Raw genomic sequence first — 20,159 nt, forward strand, 5'->3', positions numbered from 1 at the left:
TTATGCAACATAGTATTGGAAGTCCTACCCAGAGCAGTTAGACAAGAAAAAGAAATAAATGATATCCAAATTGGAAAAGGGGAAGTAAAACTGTCACTACTTGCAGATGACATGGTTTTATATATAGAAAGCTCTAAAGAATCCACCAAAACTTTTAGAAATAATAAACAAATATAGTAAAGTGGCAGGGTAGAAAATCAATACACAAAAATCAGTTGTGTTTCTTCACACTAACAATAAACTAGCAGAAAGATAAATCAAGAATACAATCTTATTTACGATTGCAATGAAAAGAATAAAATACCTAGGAATAGGGGCTGGCCCCGTGGCCGAGTGGTTAAGTTCGCGCTCTCCACTGCAGGTGGCCCAGTGTTTCGTTGGTTCGAATCCTGGGCGCGGACATGGCTCTGCTCATCAAACCACACTGAGGCAGCGTCCCATGCCACAACTAGAAGGACCCACAACAAAAAAAGAATATACAACTATGTACTGGGGGGCTTTGGGGAGAAAACAGAAAAAAAAAAATACCTAGGAATAAATTTAACCAAGGAGGTAAAAGATCTGTTCAGTGAAAATTCTAACACATTGGTTAAAGAAACAGAAGAAGAAAAAAGGAAATGAAAGATAAACCATGCTCAAGAACCGGTATAATTAACATAGTTGAAATGTCCATAAAACCTAAAGCAATTTACAGATTCAATGCAATCCCTACCAAAATCCAAACATTTTTCAAGGAGATCTAACAAAGAATCCTAAAATTTATATGGAACAACAAAAGATCCCAAATAGCCAAAGCAATTCTGAAAAAAAAAAAGAACAAAGTTAGAGGTATCACAATTTCTGATTTCAAAGCATACTACAAAGCTACAGTAATCAAAACAGCATGGTATGGGCAGAAAAACAGATACACAGATCAATGGAACAGAATAGAGAGCTCAGAAATAAATCCATTTATGGGCAGCTAATTTTCAACAAAGGACCCAAGAATGTTCGATGGAAGAGAACCAAATTATCTTCAACAAACTGTGTTGAGAAAACTGGACTACCACATGCAAAAGAATGAAACTGGACCATTGCCTTACACCATACACAAAAATTGACTCAAAATGGATTAAAGATTTGAATTTAATACCTGAAATCATAAAATTCCTGGAAGAAAATATAGGCAGCACACTCTTTGACATCAATCTTAGAAATATCATTTTGGATATGTCTTCTCAGACAAGGGAAACAAAAGAAAAAAATTACTAAATGGAACTACATCAAACTAAAAATCTTCTACACAGCAAAGAAAATCATCAACAAAATGAAAAGACAGCCTGCCAATTTGGAGAAGATACTTGCATATCATATATTCAATAATGGGTTAATATCCAAAATATATAAAGAAATCATACAACTCAACAACAAAAAAAGCAACCTGATTTAAAAAATGGGCAAAGGATCTGAGCATTTTTCCAAAGAAGATGTTCAGATGAGTAACAGGCACATGAAAAAATGTTCAACATCACTAATTATTAGGGAAATGCAAATCAAAAGCACAATGAGATATCACCTTACATCCCTCAGATTGGCTATGATTAAAAAGACAAAAGTTAACAAAGGTTGATGATATAGAGAAAAGGGAACCCTTGTACATTGCTATGGGAATGAAAATTGATGCAGTCACTATGTAAAACAGCATGGAGATTCTTCAAAAACTAAAAATAGAACTACCATATCATCCAGCTATTCCACTTCTGGATATTTATCAAAAGAAAATAAAAATAGTAATTTGAAAAGATATGTGCACCCCTATGTTCACTGAAACATTATTTACAATAGCCAAGACCTGGATACAAACTAAGTGCCTATCAACAGATAAATGAATAGAGAAGATGTGGTACATATATTTACAATGGAATACTACTCAGTCATTAAAAAGCTGAAATCTTGCCATTTGCAACAACACAGATGGACCTTTAGGGTATTATGCTAAGCAAAATAAGTCAGATGGAAATAATAAATACTGGATGACTTCACTCATATGTGGAAGATAAACAAACACACGCATAGATGCAGAGAACACATTGATGGTTACCAGAGAGGATAGTGGGAGGGGAGCGAACAAAAGGAGTGAAGGGGAACTTTTATACGGTGACAGATGGAACTTAGATTTTTGGTGGTGAATTCGATGTAGTCTATACAGAAGTTGAAATACAACAATAGACACATGAAATTCATATAATGTTATAAACCAATGTTACCTCAATAAAAAATAAATTGCACTTGGTGACTGGGTGATCTAATAATAACTTTAGTTGTGATTTAGGCAATCTAGTCCTGCAAAAATACACATATAAATAAATAAAATGAAAATAATAAGTCAAGCTTTGGCTTTTATTAGGATTTTTAGGCACAGCTGATTGAATTCACAGTAGTTTTTAGAATTCTCATATCAGAAGTTCACAGGTGAGACATTGCTTTACGTGCAAACATAAATTTTATAACTTAATGGGAAATATGACTTCAAAAGTAATTCTTGGATAATAATGAAAAACGAAACGAAGCCAGAATACTTGTTTCATGTTTTAATGTTTAATTATTTAAATGCTTGAATATTTAAATCAAAATCAATGTTTTAAGGCCATCAGTAACTTGGCTTTGACTATAAAAGAAATCCTCAGATCTCTTACTCTTTGATCTTTTTTTTATCTTCCTTTCCTTCAATTGCAACTTCTCTCTAATCGTTTTTGTCTGTATTTCTCAAATGTTCACATTAATAAAATAATACATATTTTCACATTTATAGACTAAATAAACATGATTTTGTGTTTGTTTTTTTAATTGACATTTAGTTGACATACAATATTGCATTAATTTCAGGTGCAGAAATTTATTTACGTTACAAAATGATAACCCTTATAAGATTAGTAGCCATCTGTCATCATACAAAGTTATTGCAATACTGTTGACTCTATTCTTTATTATGTTGCACATTACATTCCTGTGACATTCATTTTATGACTGGAAGTTTGTACCTCTTCATCACCTTCACCTATTTTTCCCTTCCTCCCACTTCCACCCCTATGGCAACCACCAATTAGTTCTCTGTGTTTGTAAGTATGCTTCTGTTTTGTTTTGTTTCTTCATTTGTTTTGTTTCTTAAGATGCCACATATAATTGAAATCATACAGTATTCTTTCTCTGGATGGCTTATCTCATTTAGCATAGTACCTTCTAGATCCCTCCATGTTGTCACAAATGGGAGAATTTCATTTTCTTATGGCTGATATATATATATATACACACACACACCACATATATATGTATGTATATACACATACATATACACCACATATATATGTATATATGTACATATATGTATATGTATATATATATATATACACCACATCTTTATCTACTCCTCTATCATTGGACATTTAGGTTGCTTCCATATCTTTGCTATTGTAAATAATGCTGCAATGAACATAGAGATGTATATATCTTTTTGAATTAATGTTTTTGCTTTCTTTGGATAAATACCCAGTTTCTATACTCTTTTCTCTAGTGGTTGCATCAACTTACATTTCCACCAACGGTACATGAGGATTCCCTTTTCTCCACATCCTCACCAACACTTGTTAATTTTTTCTCTTTTTGAATAGCCATTCTGACAGGTGTGAGGTGATATCTCATTGTGGTTTGGATTTGCATTTCTCTGATGATTAGTGATGTTGAACACCTTTTCATCTACCTGTTGGCCATCAGTATGTCTTCTTTGGAAAAATGTCTATTCAAGTTCTCTGCTCATTTTTTAATTGAATTAATTTTTTCTTCATATTGAATTGTATGAATTCTTTAATGTTTTGGATATTAACCCTTTATTGGATATGTCATTTGCAAATATCTTCCCCAATTTAGTAGGTTGCCTTTTTGTTTTGTTCATAGTTTCCTTTGCTGTACAAAGCTTTGTAGTTTTGTGTAGTCCCATTTGTTTATTTTTGCTTTTGCTGCTCTTGCTTGAAGAGATGTATCCATAAAAATATTGCTAATGCTGATGTCAAAGAGTTTACCAACTATGTTTTGTTCTAGGAGTTTTCTGGTTTCAGGTATGTTTAATATTTTAAGTGACTTGAAGGTTTTATATTTCATTTCTTATAAATTATAATTAATTCTGTTTACACATATGAATTTAAAATAAATGTTTCTCTTTTAATTTATACCTGAACTTTTAGTTTTACTCTTAGTGGATCCAAGGTCTTGAAGAAAGTTTCCTATTGGTTAACTTACATTTAATTAACAAACATTAATGTATTACTCTCTCTGCTAAAAACAAAAACAAACAAAAAGTGTGGGAAATTTTATTTATTAACCCATGTAAACCTAACATTGGGGAAGTTGTGCTGGGGAAACAATTGAACGTGTTACAAACAATACTCAACAATATAACAAGTACTTATTTATCATTCATTATCCATCAGGCGCCTTGTTCCATACAATGATGAAGACTATTGACCTTACAGAGCTTACAGTGCATTAATAAATACAAATAATTAAGCGAACAATGGCCCAAAAATAGCATTCAATATTAAGATTAGATAAGTACAGGGAGCTATGAAAATATATATTAAATCTTTATAACTCAGTCTGGCGTGGAGAATGGTCAAGGAAACATTTTCCTCCAAATGGTATTTCACTTGGGACCTGAAAAATAAGCAAGAGTTAAACAGTTGAGTAAGAAAGGGAAAAATGTTTGTTAAACTAAGGCAAACAACATATGATTAGATTAGAGGCAAGAGAAAGCATAACACATTTGACGAACTGAACAAAGTTTACTGTGTCTCCATTGTTATAAGTATGGAAGTGGGAGAGGAATGAAGAGAAGCCAAGGCACAAAGGGTCTGCCAGGAGATGGAAAAGGGTTTAAGCAATGAAACGCCACTGAAGGGAAGTAAGTAACTGAGTAATGTGGTCTGAGATGAGGTTTAGACCGTCTCTATGGTCACGATATGGAGAACAGACCTTGGCAGAAAAACTAGAAGCAGAGAAAAAGACTAGTGCAGCAATTCAGGATGATAAGGTCCGTATGAAGATACGTAGATTCCAGAAATAGTTATGTGGTAAAATTGACAGGACTTAAATGAGTGTTTGAACATTGAGAGTGAAAAGAAGGAAGAAGTCATGATTGATTCCAAGGACTCTGGATTGGACTAGTGTGGGCACGTCACTACCATTCACTAAATTAATGAGTTTAATTTTTAACAGGTAAAGATCGATAGACCTTGAGATGTCCAAATAGAGATGTCCGATGGGCAACCAGCTGTAATAAGGTCTGGGCTAGAAATATTGGTATGGAATTTATCAATAAATTGATGGCAACTGAAGTTATAGAGTGAATGACTTCAGCCAAGAATTGTGTATGATAGAGGATCCACACAAAATTCTGAGGAATACCCATATTTAAGAGATCAGAAGAGGAAACAGATGCTATAGAAAAGACTGAGGAGGAATGACTGAGGAGGAATGACTGAAGAGGCAGATAGAAATTTGAGAGAACACTGCATCACAGGTGCTGAGGGTAGAGAATATTTGGAAAGGAATAGGTCAGTAATGAGCAATATTGTTGAGAGTTAAAGTAAAAGCTAAAAAGTCCTCACTGTATTTTGCCAGAAGAAGGTCATTGGTGAAATGATGAGAACACTTTGGTGAAATAGTAAGAAAGACAGAAGCCAGATTTTAGAAGAACTTGGAGTAAGAGGTAGAAAGAGGGGGAAAGCAAGTATAACCAATTTTTAGGAAGTTCAACTTAAAAAGAGGTGGAAGAAATTGGCCAGAAACCAGAAGCCACATGTGGTTAAGGGGAAATTTTCTTGTGGCTCTCATATGTTTAATTGCTGATAGGAAAGGAGGCATAAGAAGAGAGAGATTAGGGAGATAATTAATGAAGGGATCTCCTTGAAAAAACTAAAAAGGATACAATCCTGACAACTTGGGAGTTCAATTTAGACAAAAAGAGGATACTCCTTTTTTGGAAATAAGAAGAGAGAAAAAAGTAGTAAGTACGATGCAGACCAATGTGTAAACTCAGTGGTAGAAAGTTGAGGAAATATATCATCTGAGGACTTCTTTTTAAAAACAAAGCAAAACGAAAAGAGAACAAGCTCCTCTGCTAATGGTGAATGAGAGAAGTAGGGAGAGAATTATAGAGGAGACAAAAGCATGGTTTCCATCTGAAATAGCCACTATCACGAATGGCAGATGACTACGGAAATACAGTACAAGTGATCAGGTGAAGCTAAGGACCAGTTAAGGCTGATTGCCTGCATTTACAGTAACACAAATCTACCATTATCATTTACCACCATAACATTTGTTGTAGAAACAAACCGCTTCTACAAAAATACATAAATAAAAAGTTTTTGTGAACTTTTTTGAATGAAGAGGATACCTGTGTTGAATTCAGAGGTCATTGTCCGAAGAAATCACATCTTGACAAATCCAGTAACTCTGAATGAGACATTTTTCAGAAAAAACACCCTTCTTTGTTATCACAGCACAGGAGTTATCTTCAACCTGGCCCATGACTTGAAATCTGTAGAGGAAAAGGGACACTCTGTCCTCACTCTGCTAAAAGCACAACTGTGTGTATTTTGTGTGTTTTCCGTCTTCTTAGGAAGAACGTATTCCTCAAGCTGGAGATCTAAAGTATTGTCATATTTGTACAGGAAATGTACATTAGTAAATGATTTGCTTAGAATTGCTCCAAAATGCAATAAAAAAATTGTCATTTGTAGATGGAAACACTGCATGGAATTAAAATGGAAATAACAATGTGAGCAAGAAACAGTAGTTTCTCAATTCCTTGAGTTCACATGAAAGATAAAATTCTTAGAGGACTGCTATCATCTTAATGTTTGTACGCCCCCAAAATCCATATGTCAAAATTCTAACCCTTAAAAGTGATGGTATTAGGAAGCGGGGCCTTTGGGAGGTACTTAAGTCATGAGGATGGAACCCCCGTGAATGAGATTAGCTCCTTACATAAGAGGCCCCAGAGAGATCCTTAGCCCCTGCACCCTGTGACGACACCGTAAGAGAGTGTCAGCTACCAGTCAGCAAGAGGGCCCTCACCAAAACAGGGCTCCCTTGATCTTGGAATCTCACACTCCAGAACTGTGATCAATAAATTTCTGTTGTTTATAAGCTATCCAGTCTGTGGTATTTTGTTATACTAAGACAGAGGACAATTATGCCATTTTAGGAGAAAAATTCATTTTGTTACTCTAAAAATTCTTCAACAATTGAATGATACAAACTCTATAGCAGACAATATCATATTTATCATTTTAAGATTTAGTAATATCAACACATTTAAAAGTATGCACAGTTTTCAAAAAGTATTAATTTCCTGTAGAGAGTAAATCAAACTATTAACCTTTTCACCTTCCAGACTTAAATCCCAAATGCCACACTTTTCAAAATCTTCCCTCACTGTCTGTGATGAATCTCCTTGCTTCTAAAAGAGATTCTAAGAAAGATGAATGCTCTTTGATGCATCTTGTCTTTACATGCTGAACATGGCAACAGTAACCCCAGACAGGACTGAGGCAAGGAGTGAGAGTGAGGAAAAGGCGAGATCTCCCTCCTTTCTGAAATGTTTTAAACTCACGTAGACACCTCAACAAAAGAATTTCTTTGCATATGTGTTCATAATATGCACATCCTTCAGCTTTAACACAAAAGAAGGGAACTTCCTCTAAATTCTGTTTTTCCACGATGTTAAAACCAACTTTTCCTGTGTTAGACAAAAAAGCCACAAGTCGTCTAAAAAAAGTCAGGAACTACTCGATTTTAAAACCCAGATCAGCAAATTAATAAATCTGAGAAAGTTTGTGTGTAGGTTGACAGAACATCTCTTTAAAAATATGCTAATAGGTTTTTATTAGAAATAATCAAACAAAATTTCTGGGTTTTTTGTTTGTGGTGTACAGAAAGCATGCGTGGGTGGGTATAGAGTGTAAATTTTATTTTACTTATTTACTATTTTTTATTTTTTTTATTGAGATCACATTGGTTTATAACACTATATAAGTTTTAGGTGCACATCATTATATTTCAGCTTCTGTATAGACCACATCATATTCACTGCCAAAAGTCTAGTTTCTATCTGTCACTGCACAAATGTCCCCTTTTACCCCTTTGCCCTCTCCCCACCTCCTTCCCCTCTGGAGATGCTGTAAATAGTCGCTGGGTAAGAGTATTCATTTGTGGGGTGACTTTCTGTTTCAGAGTATTTTTTTACTACCCCTCAGCCAGCCCAGTGGACGTGTTGTGTCACTCCAGAAGATTTATATTCCTCCTAATCTCCTTAAATCCACATCTCTTTAAGAGACATTACAAAATTAAAAATTTTAAAAAAGCTTAATTAACTTTTGATGATCCCCACAACCTTGATGCTAAGAGTAGTTTTCGCCCTGGACCCCTCAGACTTTCTGCCTATGTTTTGGGGATTTGCACATAATCCCCAAAGATTCAGCAATCTCTATTCATGGAATTTAAGCAGAAATGAATGAGGGACACAAAAATAGATACAGATATTGTTAATTGGGGCGATAGAATTAAAAAACAGTCAAACGGTTATTTGTTGCGTTATGTATAACTTATTTTTTAATATTTCCCAATAATTGAAGTTCTTCTACTAATCAAATTAAACATTATTCTGCAAACCTGTAAGAAATACTTCATAAATTTATATAAATTTACATTGAATACAATTTTCCATTTATACCTCTCCCATTATAGGTAAACTAAAAGAAAGCTCATTATGAAAATAAATCAGTTTAGGAGTTTTCATTTCTCTAAGGCAAATTTCCTAATTATTTGCAAATTAACAAACATCAAAGTCTTCAATCTTTAGGAACCAACTGGCTACTTGGACTTTCAAGCGGCCCCCAGTAGGGATTGGCTGCTCAGCTCTCATATTCCCCCATGGTACTTAAATGCCAACACTCACAACTGTCGATTTAATGGGGTGCCATCCAGCCAGGTCCATGTCTTTTGTGGATGTGTAATGTTCAATCCAATCCAAAAGTAAATTCCATCTTGTATATTACTCTGTATGAAATCCTGTGAAAGAAGATCCAGAGGAAATTAACTGAGTTAAATCTATTAAAATAGCCTCTTAGAACTTTTGTCCAGACCTGTAAAGGTTTTGCTATTGATCTCTCTAATCAGGAAAATCTTAAGAAAGCTGAGGAGGTTTTCTATACATTTAGGGAAGGATATTGATAGGAAGATATTCAAAATACATGACTCTTGCATACATTATGTGAGGGCATGTGCTGCTTAATGGAATTCCTGAGGGTGGTGATATAAATAGCAACTGACGAAGGGGCACAAAGAGGATGTGAAGCAAAAGCTAGGAATGAATGAGTCTGCCTAAAAGACCAACAGCTATCCATGGATTGCTTTTGTCTACCAATGGTGCAGTCTTGAGAAAACTGATGCCTAAGGTGAAACTACACACAAATGAAACTAAGGAGCCCCAACTCTCTTACCCAAGATACGAGGAATATTGCCAGATATTGGTAATGCTTTTGATCAGCACCTGAAAGAGCTCCTATCTTTCTCTCCGGGAGATAATGTTCGAGGATAGCATTGATATTCTAACTTTGTCATTTGCTTGAAGAGTGAAGTAGGCAACTTTATACAACCTGTCAAGTTCTATAGATTCCTCTCATGGAAATGGGGAAAATACTGCTTCTCAGATAAGGTTACTGTGAGCACCAAGTTATATAACATGTCTACCATAGTGCCTGGCATATGGTGGGAATTCCATAAATGGCAGTAATTATTAGTGCTATAATTCTTTTATTACAGCATGCACCTATTTTTCCCAGTTGTTAAAGTGATAATTTTCATGGCAAATTAGCTCTTACCAGTTCAGCCTTGTCTTGGATCATCAAAAGATGTGATTTCATTATTGAACAGGATTTTTGGCTATCTATCCATGAATTAAAGGTTTTGAAAAAGTTATAGCATTTCCCTTTCTTCTGTACCCAGTCATTGGGGCATAAATTTAGCCTAGAGTTTGCTGAAAATGGGAAAATAGGAAGAAATAGGAATGAGAACAAGATTTAATTATTGAAAACAATTTTTGCACTAATTTTGTAAATTGTTCCCTTAAAAGTAAAGATTTTGCCCCCGTTTAAGAAATGAACTCCCTCTCCACTGATGAATAGTCTTTAGAAGAGATAACTGTCAGAAATATTCAGTCATTATTTATTGAGTAATTATTATATTTCAAATAGTTTCTGAATTCTTTATGCACATGAGTACTATATGAAATACTCTTCCTTACAAGAAACTTATGAGATACATAAAATTATTAACTTCATCTTCCTCAGTTTGTAATTAAAGACAGTAAAGTTAAGGTTAAGTAAAATATAAAGTGGGAAACTAAAGGTTAAGTAACTCATTCAAGGTCATATAGTTAATAAGTGGTGGGATATAGGGAAACAAAGTAAAACAGAGAGTCTAAAAGCCATCAGGAGAAAACTATTGTGGAAAAAATGTCTTTTTAAGAGTCTCTTTTTGATGCAGAAGAATATATTTCATAACACTTTTTTTTCTCTACAAACTACAAACTCCATCACGATGCCTTGTTTTTCTTTTTTGAAGATTGACACCTGCGCTAACAACTGTTGCCAATCTTTTGTTTTTTAATTCTTCTCCCCAAAACCTCCCAGTACGTAGTTGTATATTATAGCTGTGGGTCCTTCTAGTTGTGGCATGTGGGATGCCGCCTCAGTGTGGCCTGGTGAGAGGTACCATGTCTGCACCCAGGATTTGAACCTGCGAAACCCTGGGCCGTCAAAGCGAAGCATGTGAACTTAATCACTCGGCCATGGGGCCGGGCCGTCATAACACGCTTTATCAGAAACTTTGTAAAACAAATTTTTCATGGTGACCCCAATATCTATATGTCTTGATGACCATCAGACTTACCTCTATGAAAAGAGACAAACCTAAAATAAGTATCAAAATAAACATATTCAGAAATTGGTACGCACAGGTTTCAGATGAACTAATTCTTTTTATATTTTAAGCTGAATAGTAGGCATATAAACATTGCTTGTATGCTATTTAAAGTTTTGTATGTCTTAAATGTTCCATAATATCTTTTAAATATCCCCAAATTTATGTAAAAGTTTACCTGATTTGCTTATATTAAATGAGACTAATATGAAAATATAAACTATAAAATACTCTTCTCAAAAGTTAGATTTACCATTAGAGCCCATGGGAGATCTTTGAGAGAGAGTATGAAGAATCATATTATTTGGGGAAAATATCACATAGTAAGTTTCTGGTTGAATCAGTGAAGTGCCCTGGTTCTTCAAAGCCCTCTTCCCAAGGCATTTTATTTTATAAGTAATAACAACAAAATGGGCATTGAAATAGTGTATTAATGAACTAAGCTTTAACTGCATTGGCCAGGGAAAATACCCAATAGTACATCTCACACCAAAGCTGGGAACAAATTTTAGTTTTGCTGAAATTTACTATCATAAATTATTGACAGAAACGAATGACTTTAAGCCGTCGTGCTCATTCAGATGTTTACCTTGACATGCTTTGCTACGGTAGCATTTGGCCTCTAAAATAAATCATGAATTATTCACTTCCCTCTTCTTTTTATTTGCCTGAAAGTCATCTACCACAGGCACAAAGAAGCCCCAGCTTCTGTCAGTGCAGTAAAAGGAAGGAAATTCATCCAGTGAAAATTACAGTTGTTTAGAGTCTGCAGGACTATTACTGCTATGCCAAAGATAAGATGATGGAAATAGTCAACAAATAGCTCTTGAGTGCAGTAGTGCTGGGACCCCCACTGAAAGAAGGCCTCCAGGTGGTCTAGAGAAGCCTAGAAGAGTACATGAATGGGGAGGAATATAGAAATGTCCACAGCAGGGAAGACTGAGTTGACCAATTAAAGAGATGGGATATAAAGGCTAAAGTCTCAAGGGAAAAGTGTCATCATAAACATGCACATTAGTTGTATTTTTCATATTGTGTTCTATCAATCTCTTCTGATCATCAATATTTAAGTAGAAAGCACTTCCTAATTATCCATATTTAACATAAGGACTGGAAATATATTTTAGTATAATTCATGATGTTTAAACTGTGCAAGAGTTTATAGTTTTGGTAGATTTCTTAGAAAATTGTTGTAACTTGTGAGAAGTTAATTTTCTTATTCTAAAATAAGCACTTATAAATAAGAAAAAATAAGCACCGTAATTTTTTTTTAAAAAGGCAAAGATGATGAACAGGCAGTATACAGAAAAAAAAATACAAATATCCAATATATGTGATTTTATATTTAATTGCCCTATCATATAAGAAATGCAACTAAAATCAGCTATATGTATTTTATCATATTATATTAGCATGTATAGTCTCAACTATGGTGTGCGCACACATACTAGAAGGGTTCAGAGGGTAGGAAACTGCAATGAAGAGATAAATATTCAAAAGAATGGGTTGGATCAGCATGAACAAAGACTCAAAGTCGAGAGAGTATGCTGCATTATACTACCTCACAGAGGTTTGTGCTGCTGGGGACTAGTGTACAAAGAAGAGAGCTGCACTGTGAGAAATGAGACTGCTGTTGTAGGAAATCAAGGTGCAGAGGACCCTGCAAATAAGTTAAAGTGCTTAGACTTTGTCCTAAGGACCAGAGAAAATCACAGGAGAGTTTTAAGCATGCAAGTGCCCTGGTCACTGATCTGCATTTTAGAAAGATCCTACTGGCTGCACAGAGAATGAATGGAGATCTAGATGACAGTAAAATAGCAATTAGTAATCCCCTTCTTTGTGAGACATACTGATCTCCAAATGCCTTATAATTCAACCTTTTCACGTTATAATTTTGAAAGAACAATCTAAAACACTTTAATCATATATTGTAACAAACAATAATCACAAAAACAGCAATCACTATTGCATAGAATAATATATGGATATAGTACATGGATACTATCCATATAATACTACATAAGTAAATATAGGAGCATAATGCTGGTATAATGTCCTTGAGTAGTAAAGTAAAAAGCAATCATAGCAATAAAACTATTTCAGGCCAATGAACCTTACATCCACCAAATCATCTCCAACAGTTAAGGATATTGAACTTGTTCCTTAAGGGCCTAGGCAAAATTTCCTGAAAGATTGATTTCATCTTAAATTCTTATGTAAATATTACATTCTAATCCTTAATGTACTTGTGAGTTTGATTTAATATGATACTATCTAGATTACTTTCCATTGAATAAAATTGGTATTCCAGGAATATGACTCTACTGTCATCCAGAAACTGTTATCACATCATCCTTAACCACACTCCACCCTCTGTACTAACCTCACCTTTAGAGACACTGATGCATAATGCAAGAAGCTACTCTAGACCTCTATCAGGAAGGAGTTTATTCAGCCTAAACCACATGTGGCATTGCCATTTGACTATCTTTGCCATCTCACACGTCAATCATGAGATTCTTGAGGGCAGGGACTTTTTCTTAAATTCTTTGCTATCTTGTCAGTAAACCAAGTATTTTATATATGCCTAATAGATATATGAAGTAAAATAAATAAGTTAAGATTTTGAAACTTTCAAGAGATAGTCAGTGATATGTTTGTTGCCTAGCAAGGGAATTTCAACACTTGAAGTAGCAGCAAGCCAGCTATTGGAGACAGTGTATTTGAAGAGAGTTCTAGCAGCAGTAAGGTGAGCGAGGAAGCGGTAGTCTAAGCAGTGAACCTGAACAGACTTACAGGAACCGGAATTGGAGGTAAAGAGATGCAAGAGATGCAAGAAAAAGCCTCCTCAGAGCCTCCCTTATCTGACCAAAAGTAGAAGCTTCTGAGAAATGAGGTCGCCATAAATTCCCTCTTTCAGGTGGTTTACTCGCAGGAAAAAGACTGAGAAGAAACCTACCATAAACCCCCTCTCTGGGGGAATTTTATGGCCATGAAGAAGAGAGAAAGACTGCTTATACTTGCGTAAACAGACACTATCACAAACTTTATCTCCAGTTTGTTCTCCTAAAAAACCCTCTTGTCTGGTGACGTATAAAAACTAGGCTATTGGTGGTGAGCATGATGCAGTGCATACAGAGATTGATATACAATAATGTACATCTGAAATTACACAGTGTTATAAACCAATATGACCTCAATCAAATAATTCTTTTTTAAAAAGTAGATTTCCTTGCACCATCCCCCACCCAAAAACCCTCTTGTCTTTCTTAAAGAAGCATATTTATTTTTTCCACAGAAGCCAGCCATTTCTTCCCCCTCCCTTTCCTCTAAGTTAGGTATATAAGCCTTTAGCCATTTAGAGCTAGCTACATCTTTTGTTAGCTCTTCTATGCATACAAATAAACATTTTTGTCCCATTAATTGGTTCTTTGTCCATTTAATTTACAGGCTCCATGCACTAAACTTAAGAGGGTGGAGGAAAAATTTTCCCTCCTCTACAATACAATCAAATAAAACCACTTACTTGTGGATTTTGTATTGTCCTGCTGTTTCCTGGGAAGAATATTCATACAATTGCAATCTTTGGTTCCATTCTCACTACCAAACATCTCACTGTGGTTGTCACTGAAGGAATGTATGCTTAGGTAACTTACCAAGAAATGAAGAAAAATAGTAAGACTAATTAGATTTCTGCAGATGTAAGCCTGTGCCTTTTAACTATCCATTAAAGTGAACCTGCAAGGGAATGCATGAAATGCTGGTGGACAGGAGGTCTGTTTAGAGCATTTCAACCCTCCAATTTGACAAAGAATGAATAAACTTAGAGATTCGGACATTTCTACTTATAGAAAAGTGATTAGAAACAAACAATAGAAACAAATTATCTAAATAAAATTAAAACATACTTAAATTTGCATCTGTTTAGATAGGTTAGAATTCTGTATGATCTTGAACTAGTTACATAGCCTCTCTGTTTTTCAGTTTCCCCTTATTTAAAAGAGAGAAATGCTTAACAGACTGAGAGTTGTTGTAAGGCCAAAAGACAATGTATATAACGTGTTTATTACAACTCCTAAGATGTAGTGGGTCACAACAAATAGAAACAATAACAGATACAATTATCCAGAGCTCTTATTGAAGTAGAGTTCATTTTAGAAATAGATCTTTAACTTGGCCTTAAATTTTAAAGTAACTGATAAATTTTTTAAAAACTTCAAAATGTCAAGTAACCTGTAAAGTCCAAAAGTTTTATTTAAAGGGCCAAATCAGCTTCCATAAAACTAAGTACTTTCACTAAAATATAAGACTTCAGTTCCTAGAATTGTGATAGCCAAACCCACACTATTTACCAATTAATTAAAATTATGAGCAGAATAGACTTTATTAATTAACAAGTTTAATTCCTCCTCTGTACAGGGAAAAATTGCTAATTATTAGTGAAATCAGGAACTGTGTCATTTAATATCAGTGTAATTAAAATAACAATGAAAGAGAATATGAGATAAATGTGAAAAATAATTCTGAAAAGGCTAAAGAAATAAAAGTAAACTCCAAAGGAAATACATTAATCTCTATAGTTGAACATATAGCTTTCCACATATTCACCCCGAATTGTTAGTCCTATCACTGTGGCAGCGAGTAGAACCAGCGCAATGCTGGTCAGTCTCAGGGTAGTCTGATGCCACTTTGGACATTTAGGGTAATCTGTAATGATTAATTTTTCCTTCTGAAAAGTTCAGACCTTTCAAATGAACTTGAAAATGAGTCACAGAAATGTAAAATTCTGAAGGTACATATTGTCTTAAGGTGAGGGAAAGAAGTCTACAATCTCTATTTAAATCATCTTGACATGAACACATATTTAATTATCTTTAAAAGGTTGGATATATTGATCCTAAGTAAGAAGTCAATATGCTTTATTTACTGCTTATTAAATACCCTTATTATGTTAACACTTCTCTTCCAAAAGTATAATTCATATAACAATCAAATGGGTGGATATTTGTTGATCAACTGCTTAGTCAAAACATTTCCTCTAAAATTTGTCCTTTACCTTCACTTACATTTTGACTGAATTGCACAGATAACATTCAGTGAGAAGAAAAAATATAGGTAGTACCAAAATAATTGAATGATAGCAAAAATGAGTGTCTAAAGGAGAAACATAAGCAAGATTGAGTACTGCAGCCATCTTCCCAAATGTTTGAGATAAAAGTTATATATCAATTCATGAAACAGAACTCAGATGCTAATCTTTATAATTATAAACTTTCCTTCAATAAAATAAGCATTATAATAGTTTAATAATCTTCAACCCAGGTCAAGTCAAATCTGACCATTACATTCAATTTAACAATATTTATAAATATACAGCTACACACCAGAAACTGGGCTGGATGCGAGGGTTGTGGAGATAGAAAACTGTACAATCTAGTGGGGAGATATCTATGTAAACATACTATTTCAAAATAAGATAAATTTTCTGATTAGATTCTAGTTCAAGTTCTTCAAAGTTCTCATTAAAAGCCTAGGATTAAAAGATCCACAGAAAATTCCAGCTGTATAATCTGTGGTCTAATGGGAGGGCTATGGATTCCTACCTTTGCATGTCCACTTGCGTTGGCAATGATAAGGAGGTTTCCTTGGCTTCTGCATCATCAGTCCCTCTGTGTTTTGTGTCTGTCCAAACATCCTATAAATAGAATAATCCATCTTTGAATGAGATGGAAAGAGAGGCATCACCTGATCAAAAGCAGAGTCAGTGGCATTAAAACAAGCCTGTAGCTGTAAAACCACAAAGGATATGGTTTATGAGTGACAGGAACCTCATTACTTAAATAAACGTTTTGTTTTAGGATAGTTTTAATTTACAGAAAAATTGTGAAGACGGTACAGAGAGTTCCCATATACCCAACACCCAACTTCTCCTATTATTACTATGTTATATTAGTATGATACATTTGTCAAAATTAATGAATCAATATTATTAAAAATATTAACAATATATAATTATAAATATAATTAATTAATATTAAAGCCTATACTTCATTCAGTTTTTACCTAATACCTTTTTCTATTCAAGGATGCCATTCAGGATACCATGATATGTTTAGTCTTCATGGCTCCTTAGCTGGGACAGATTCTCATTCTTTTCTTGTTTTGATGATTTTTGACAGTTTTCAGGAATGTTGGTCAGATATTTTGTAGAACGTTCCAGAATTGAGTTAATCTGATGGTTTTCTCGTCATTATACTTGGGTTATAGGTTTCTGGAGAAAGACTTCAGAGATAAATCGCCATTCTTATCACATCTTATGAAGGGTACTTACTATCAACATGGCTTATCACCGTTGATGTTAACTTTGATCACTTGACTGTGGTAGTGTTTGTCAGGTTTATCTACTGCAAGTTTATCCCTTTTTCCCCATTTCCATACTGTACTCTTTAGAAGGAGATCAACATACGCAGCCCACACTGAAGAAGTGGAGAGTTATGGTCCACCCCTTTGAGGACAGAGTATCTACATAAACTGCTTAGAATTCTTCTGCAGAGAATATTTGTCTAATCTCCCATTTACATGTTTATTCAATCATTTATATCAGAAAAAAACTCATTCATATTTATTTTATAGCTTGAGTTATAATCTAATACTACTTTATTTCATTGCTCACATTGTTCCAGCTTTGCCCATTGGGAACCCTTTCGGTTGGCTCCATGAGTTCATACGGATGTCTCCAACTCTAATACATTACAACATAGATCATGCTAACCTCCTCCCTCGCATTTCTATAACCTCCGACTCCGATAGTGAGAGACATGGCTATCACCATCACCATTTGTTTACTCAGTTGTTCAGTTCCAGCATACATATTTAGTAGTTTCAGAATTGTTATCCCATACCTCGTGGGAAACTACTTTATCAACTAGAGTACAATATTCACTCACAGTTTCTTTTATCACAAGTCATCTTAGTCAAGACAACTCGTTTCTAAAGTTACTTAGATCAGCAAACTTTATCCCCACACCTTTCAATGAGGCTATTTCATACATTTGCAATACAGTTAGATCCTTTTGGCAGTTTCTGCCTTCCATACTGGGATCCACAGTCTCCAAAATATTTTTTTAATTTGCATACATTAAGATTCACTCTTTCTGCCATAAAATTCTATAGGTTTTGACTAAAGCATAACATCATGAACCTACCATTACAATATCATATAGAATAGGTTCAGGGCCCTAAAAATCCCCTGTGTTTCACTTTTCAATCCCACCCCTCTCACAAACCCTGATGATTTTCACCTTCTGTAGATACTACATATATGAAATTATATATAGAACATAGCCTGTTCAGACCGGCTTCTTTCAATATGAAATATGTATTTGAGATGTATCCATATATTTTTGTGGCTTGATAGCTTATTCCTTTTTATTGCTGTTTCCATCATGTAAATGTACCACAGTTTGCTTATCCATTCACTTTGAATGGATGTATTGAAGGATACCTGGGCTGATTCCAGTTTTTGGCAATTATGAGTAAATCTGCTATAAATATTCATGTACAGGTTTTTGTGTGGATATGTTTTCAAATCAGTTGGGTAAATACCTAGGAGGGTAGTTGTTGGATCACACAATAGACTATGTTTAGCTTCATGAAAAACTGCCAAACTATCTTTTAAAGTGGCCATACCATTTTGCATTTCTACCAGCAATGAATGAGAGTTTCTGTTGCTCCCTATCCTCTCCAGCAACTGGTATTGCCAATTTTGTGTATTTTAGCATTCTAGTAAGTGTCCAGTGGTTTTTTTATTGTTGTTTTAATTTGAATTTCCCTAATGACCAATGATATTGAGCATCTTTTCACATGCTAAACGTCCAACTGTATATCTGAAGTGTCTTTTCCAACCTTTTGCCTATTTTTGAATTGAGTTGTTTCCTTACTGTTGAATATTGAGAACTTCGTATATTTTGAATACAAGTCCTTTTATCAGATATCTGTTTTGCAAATATTTTCTACGAGTCTGTGGTTTGTTTTTTCATTCTCTTAAAAGTGTCTTTAGCAGAGCAGAAGTTTTTAATTTAAATGAAGTCCAACTTATTTTTCATTCATAGATTGTACTTTTGGTGTTGTATCTAAAAATTCCTCATCAAATCAAGGTTATGCAGATTTTCTCCTGTTTTCTCCAGATGTTTTAGAGTTTTTCATTTTGCATTTAGTTTTATGATTGTTGAGTTATTTTTTGTTAAAAGTGTAAAGATTATGTCTAGATTCTTTTTATTTTTATATGTGGATATCCAATTGTTCCAGCATCATTTGTGTATATGTGTATATACAGTCTGTCTCTATTGAATTGCCTTTATGTCTTTCTCAGAAGGAGTTGACTATATTAAAATGAATCCATTTTGGGGGTCCCCATTCTGTTCTATTGATCTATTTGTCTGTTTATCCACAAATACCATTCTGTCTTGGTTACTTTAGCTTTATAGTAAGTCTTGAAATCAGGTAAAGTGAATCCTCCAACTTTGTTCTTCTTCCTCAGCATTATGTTGACTAGTCTAGATTTTTTGCCTTTCCATATATTTAGAATAAATTTAGTCAATACCTATAAAATAGCTTAAAGAGATTTTTGGGGGATTTCAGTCTACAGATGAAGTTGGAAGGAATCAACATCTTTACAATAGTGAGTTTTCCAATCCATAAACATGGACTATCTCTCTATTGATCTAGATCGTCCTTGATTTCTTTCATATGATCAATATTTCATATTTTTCCACATACAGATCATGTACATATTTTGCTAGATTTATACCTAAGTATTTCAATTCTTTTTGATGCTGTCGTAAATGGTATTTTTAAATGTTAAATTCCAGTTTCTTGCTGGACTATATAAATGCAATTGATTTTTATATACTAACCTTGTATCTTGCAAATTTTCTATATTCACTTTTTAGTTCCAAGAATTTTTTATATTGATTCTTTGCAGTTGTCTAACTAGACAATCATGTCATCTGCCAAGAGTTTTTTGTGTTTTTTTTTTTCCCAATCTGTATGCCGTTCTTTCCTTTTCTTCTGTTCTTGCATGAGCTAGGACTTCTAATAGAATGTTGAATAGGACTGGTGAGAATGGACATCCTTGCCTT

The 20,159-nt window shown here is 34.3% G+C and overlaps 1 protein-coding gene across 3 annotated transcripts in view; it reads right to left on the reverse strand.

Annotated features, from left to right (window-relative positions):
- Positions 1-4,360: 4,360 nt before the first annotated feature.
- LOC124229753 (killer cell lectin-like receptor subfamily F member 1) overlaps positions 4,361-20,159 on the reverse strand; it is a 30,457-nt gene continuing 14,658 nt past the window's right edge. Inside the window, exons 1-7 of one of the 3 annotated variants that reach the window (XM_046645141.1) lie at positions 17,090-17,167; positions 16,623-16,714; positions 14,546-14,670; positions 9,921-10,075; positions 8,996-9,108; positions 6,431-6,574; positions 4,361-4,686 (exon numbers count right to left, since the gene is read on the reverse strand). In XM_046645141.1, the coding sequence (XP_046501097.1) occupies positions 6,442-6,574; positions 8,996-9,108; positions 9,921-10,075; positions 14,546-14,670; positions 16,623-16,630 (534 nt within the window). In that variant the 5' untranslated portion in view covers positions 16,631-16,714; positions 17,090-17,167 and the 3' untranslated portion in view covers positions 4,361-4,686; positions 6,431-6,441. Of the gene's footprint in view, positions 4,687-6,430; positions 6,575-8,995; positions 9,109-9,920; positions 10,076-14,545; positions 14,671-16,622; positions 16,736-17,089; positions 17,168-20,159 lie in introns of those variants that run through there. The other 2 variants (XM_046645133.1, XM_046645151.1) reach the window with 2 other exon arrangements.

Source organism: Equus quagga, chromosome 1 (genome assembly GCF_021613505.1).
Source record: "Equus quagga isolate Etosha38 chromosome 1, UCLA_HA_Equagga_1.0, whole genome shotgun sequence".
Classification (NCBI taxonomy): Eukaryota; Metazoa; Chordata; class Mammalia; order Perissodactyla; family Equidae; genus Equus; species Equus quagga.